Below are 5,630 nucleotides of genomic sequence, written 5' to 3'. Positions count from 1 at the left end.
CAGTAGACAGTCTGGTCATTTCTATATGAAAGCTATGATTGTGTTTTGTGACATTACTCAAAAAAGACCCTGGAGGATTTAAAAACAGCTACTGTCAGCTGTGTTCCTCCTTATTCTTCTGTCTGTTCATTACTGTTTTAGAAGTGTGTTGGTGAAATGTTCGTCAGAGGGATTGTGGGTTCGTCACCGCTGCCCGTCACTGTCGTCCCTGTAATCCAAGTGAAAAAACCGACAGACTGTGAGGGATTATTGTCAAAGTAAACCCTTAAAAAATACTACTAACAGCTCACTTCAAATGTTGCTCCTAAGCTTTTATCTGGGAGCTTCGTGTGGTCTTGATTAGCATATTTATGAAAAGTCATTAAAAACTCAGCTGGACACAAACTGTGGAGAAAGAAATGCATTTAGTGTTTATACACTTTGTTTTTACAGCTTTAACTTGCTCACATGGCAGTTTGACTTCATATTAAAGTTTGTTTTGTGTTCGTGTGCAGCTCTTCTCGGGGATTAGCGAGGTTTCTTTGCTTCAGTACAGTTGGAAGTTCAATCTGTGTCGTGTGTGACTTGAATTTTGTTTCACTTATTTCAAAATAATCCACCTGTACTCACCGCTCACTTTAATCTGCTTAGTGTTGCTGCACAGTGAAAACAGCAAACACGCCGCAGGACGTGCAGAGAAGAGACGATTTAAAGAAGACCGGAGTGAAAACATGCATTTAAAATGTTTGTAGAAAGTAAACAAGTGTTAGCAGTAAAAAAAAAGAGTCTTTGTTAAGCCCCGTTTTCAATTTCACTGAACGTCTGTCTGGTTCAGCTTTTGTTCCCGAGGCTGCATCCGCTGTGGACAGAGATAGTTTCTGTTTAAAAACAATGCAGCTGCAAATCAGAATTGATCTCAGTCTGTATTATAGCGACTGAAATCGCACATCATGTGGCAGCTTGACTTCATTTATTTGTGTCTGGGGTGCTGGTCAGGTCTCTCTCCTGACATATAACATATTCAGGTTTTTGGTTCATACAGTATGTGATGTCCTTTAGTCAAATGTCACAAAGGACCCATTTATCAAAACATGGCGCCTCACGTTGAATGATTGACAGGGTAATAACTCAAAAAACAGCTTGTACTTCAATAATGACGTTATTATCCGCTGCCCGCCAGCCAGGAAGCAAGTGATCCAAAATGCTGGATGGTTGTTGGTGCACTGATCGAGGAGGAGACACGCCTGAGCCGTGTTAGGGCGAGGGATTCCCCACAAGGTAAAAGTAAACATCACCGGAGTCCAGCGGCGGCGGGGACCTGGCGCTTTTTAACGGTAGAAATCCAAATAAAATCTCACTGCTTTTGCGGCGTCTCTACGGGGGAATCGCGGTGTTGGTCTCTTGTTTTTCCCTCTAGGTCAGCGCGCATGTCACGTGACTGAAAACTATGAAAAACGCTATGTAAACAACTCAGATTGTCCTCTCTGGGTATCGGTTCTATGTTCAGTATTAAAAACACAAAACTAGGCTCTTTCAAAGTAACAATTCATTTCATTCAGTCCAGCAAAATCAATAATTCAATTAAACAAAAATGAATGTTCAAGTCAGCAACAAGCTTCAGTGCAGTACCGACCGGGGCGTCTCCTGGGCAAAAGAATCCTGGTCTGGACATTTGGTTTTGGCGTTAAGTAGCTGAGGATTATTTGTAGAGTGGTGACGGGCGATACGAACAGTACGGAGGATTGTGTAGGTGATTGAAAACGATACTACCATGAAGGTTTCCTTTCGCGTCAAATAACGCTTTGTCAGCCTTTCTGAAAGACGCCCTGAGGACAGGCACATTTGTGGTCACCTTTGGCAGACAGAACCGCTTTTGCACATGTGCAGAACGGTTCTTGCTGGTGGAACGTTTTTGGCACTGACAGACGGTTCATCAGTTCGCAGGAAGTTGAGAAGAAAAGATTACCCATCAGCCTTTGGAGCAGACGAAAGAGTTTGTATATCTGTAATTATTATTTATATGATTATTTCAGGTTGCCTAAAAGCAACAACGCTCATATGAACCGTTTTATGAATGACGCTGCAGATGTTGAAAATGAATCCAATCACATTCAGCCACACGTTCCGTACATTTTAATAGAATAGAAATGGTTAGAAATAAGTTTTGTAATTGTATCAGTTTGTTTTAATACATATTCAGTATTTAATTTCAGTAAAGGTGTTTACGTCGCTGGCGGGTGCTTTGATGATGCTGCAGCGTGTTCCGAGGGAAGTTCCCTGAGCAGGAAGTGCCGTTTATGCACGCTGTGGATCGGAACGCAGCCGTCGTCACAGTACACTGAGCGTGTGCGTGTAAACAGGAAGCAGACGGGCTACTCCGCAGCGGCAGAAGATTCGGCTGAAGAAGAACAGCGACGGTGAAGAAGCACAGCAGGGGTCGGCAGCGTTTGATTTTCTCCTTTTCAGTCTGGACGGGAGGCTTAAAGGTAGCAGGAGGTCTCTAAAGGCCAATTTCTACTCCTGCGTCGAATCTACGGCGTAGCGCTCAAGGGTCGTAAATCTCATCGTGTTTGTCGCCTTTTCTCGTTTCAGCGTTTTAGTAATTTCAGTAAAAGTAGCTCCGACGTGTCAGTCGACATGTTTGTGGCAGCCTACACCAACGAAGAAGAACTCAGTGGAACACTGGTACCCCACTGTGACTGCAGAGCGACGCGTGACCAACGAAGCATAAACGTTACCGACGGCACGAGACCGTCGGCTAAGGCGTAGACTAGAAGGAAAAACCGCCTTTGCCGTGTAGGCGCTTCCTCGTGCGCTCTGATTGGCCCCTCCCCTTTAGATTCGTCTTCAAACCTGTTTGAAAACTGACGCAGCGGAGATCAAGTTATTAAAAGGAGTGTCCTCCTTCCTGTGTAGTATAAATAATATTTATTTACTTCCATCGTTAGTTAATTCAATTATCATGCAGCGTTTTTATTTGTATTTATAAGACTTGTGTCAGAGTTACTGCAGCAGGTTATTCTGGGTTTAAACACGTTTTAAAGAAAATAAAGCTTTTTAAAGGCAGTTTACTTCTGAAGCTTGTTTCATTATATTTACTGGAATTCTATTTACATCCTGATATAAATGAAAGGTGGCTGTCAGGACGGCTTTAACGCTGTGCCTCCTGTCTGGCTGATTAACCTTCTCTCTTAATGTAAAGGGCCGATTAAAGTTTGGGCGAGTTGTTTGTTTGCTTGTGTTTGCAGTCTGTGTCCTAACCCGCTCGGCTTCTCTCTGAGTTTCTGCATCGATTCTCCGGAGAATCAGAACGAGCTGCAGAGGAGATTCGCTCTGACAGCCTTTTAGTGCAGCAGGAAGCCGCGAGCGGTGTGTGTGCAGCTTCCTGTCATATCCTCTGATGGTATTTTGTGCGACACGGCGCCCTGCAGGTCAGACGGAGCGTGACTGCGAGGCCGCGGACTGGATCCCGGGCCGCTGACAGACAGCATGTGTCCGTCAGCGGAGGCGTGGAACCGTCTACCTGCTGGTGTCCGTTTCAGCTGAAACGCTTTTAGAAACCAGATCTGCTGCCGTCTGCTCTGCCGGACGTGATGCACTTTGATTGGATGATGTGACACATTCCTCCACAGGGCTCAGGAACTGACGTCACAGTGCATTCTGGGTATTTTAGAGGCCAAAGCAGCACAGTTGTTGCCCGCTGGTGTTTGTTTACATCTGCAGCAGATGTTACATTTGGTTTCAGCTTGAAAGAGACTTTCTGACAGGAAAGACAAACGGAGGACGTGACGTCCTGAAACCATCTTTTCTCCCGTCACCGGGAACGTTGTCAGGGGACGGCGTGGGGGGGGGGGGGGGGGGGGGGGGGGGGGGGGGGGGGGGGGGGGGGGGGTAACACGACCTCTCAGACCCACGGAGGCCAGTCTGACCCGGAGAAGACGTTTCTACTATTTGTAGTAGCTTGTTTCTTATTTCACCGCTTTAACTGGTCCGCTCTTGTAAAATCTCCACCGCGTTGTGATTGTGATGTAATCACTCTGTGCAGCCCGTCAAAGTAAAGCGCGTGTGAGGGAAACAGCGACTGAACCGTCGTTCTTCTTTTTACAAGCCAGGTCTTCAGCAGTGTCCACCGGTGTTCTTTCGATTTACGCTACCTACAGTAGTAGTGGTGCAATATAAAATGATTCTGTGGTGGGAGCATTGCTTGATGGGGGATATTAGTCGATCAGAAAATGTTGCCCCTGAAATGATGTTGAAATATAATCAAAACAACCTCATAATACTGTGAGAGTTCTACCTTTATGGGATTGGAAAAGGGAACACGTATGGTAGCATTTTTCGTCAGGGCAGCGTAGCTCGTCAGAACACCGGACTGTGTCTGCCTCCGTGTCGCGCAGAGGGAGGGGTGGGGCTGTGCGGTGGGGGAGAGACGAGCAAACGCTGGCAGGACTAACAAACATATTAATTAACTCAACATTAAACTATATCACGGCGTTGTCTAATTTTATATCAGTATAAAATTAGACAACGCCGTGATAAGACCCAGCCTCAGTAGAAGCACCAAAAGTGCTGATAAGCGCTGCACAAAACATTTCAACATGTCAGCAGAATCAGTCAACGCGCTCTTATTCTGAAATGACGACCGAACAAAACTGCGTCACAGAGATCTGTGAAGAAGGTAGTAGAAGCACAAAAATAACAAACAAGTCAATAACGTGGGGCAGGCTGCTGAAACGCTTCTCAGACGCTTCCGGTGGACGGTGACGCCGCGCTGAGGGACGAGGAAAACTGTGGCACAGCCGTAACTCTAGGCAGCTGGACTAGATTTCAGCTTAGCGTTTTGCTTCAGCGCATCTTTAAATATTGACAAGCACGTTGTCACGTGTTATTTGGGAGGAGGAGCTTCTGAGTGAGCAGAATCTCCATCACACACGCACGACCTCATTAATGTCATTTCCTGGAGTCGCATGTTTGAACAAGTAGCAATAAGTAGGGATGCAGCAAAATGAAAATTCTTTGCCAAAACCGAAGATAATGAAAAACTTTCCGATACTGAACAAGTACTTTCACATTTATTTTGCCTTTTTTTCTCTCCATCGCATAAATTAAATAGTCAGAATGAGTTTTTTCCTCAGTGTTTCCCACAGGATGTGCAGAAACTACGGTGGGGGGGTCCGGGGCCCGAGAGGGTCCGGTAAAGTAAATCACGAGTCCATTTCCTTTTAATGGACGCGTGTAATTTCTTTCTGTGAATATAATCCAGTTAATCTTATTTCCATCCTGTACAGACGCCTTATTTTGAAAACCGGACATGTTGTCACATGTGTTTCCTTCTCGCGCTAAATTCATCCAGTCCGTCCCAGTTTGATAAATAATGTTGTAACATGAAGACTTCACAGCCTCTCTTCACACTAAAGAGACAAACTGACAGGATAAAGTCTCTGACCTGCCCGTCAGCTCGCTCTGGGCCGCTACACTTACCGTAAAGTCTGGAATACGTGTGCACTCCAAATGTAGCTTCATCTCCTCACAGACGAGTGACAGAAACACTCAGAGTGGTTCTTTTCTAAGAAGTCAGCCACAGATGGAGACAGTTCAGCAGAACAGCAGAGAAATTCATTTCGGAGGCCGAACGTACGGTGCATCCCGAC

At 45.6% G+C, this 5,630-nt stretch overlaps 1 protein-coding gene across 1 annotated transcript in view; it reads right to left on the bottom strand.

Moving 5' to 3' along the window:
• Positions 1-517: 517 nt before the first annotated feature.
• The window catches only part of LOC123966711 (MAM domain-containing glycosylphosphatidylinositol anchor protein 2-like), a 5,938-nt gene continuing 825 nt past the window's right edge, over positions 518-5,630 (bottom strand). The window contains exon 2 of the mRNA XM_046042843.1: positions 518-838. Within this exon, the coding sequence (XP_045898799.1) occupies positions 717-838 (122 nt within the window). The 3' untranslated portion in view covers positions 518-716. The remainder of the gene's footprint in view (positions 839-5,630) is intronic.

This window comes from Micropterus dolomieu, unplaced genomic scaffold (genome assembly GCF_021292245.1).
Source record: "Micropterus dolomieu isolate WLL.071019.BEF.003 ecotype Adirondacks unplaced genomic scaffold, ASM2129224v1 contig_14071, whole genome shotgun sequence".
NCBI classification, from domain to species: Eukaryota; Metazoa; Chordata; class Actinopteri; order Centrarchiformes; family Centrarchidae; genus Micropterus; species Micropterus dolomieu.
This window is presented reverse-complemented; position numbering and strand designations above follow the sequence as displayed.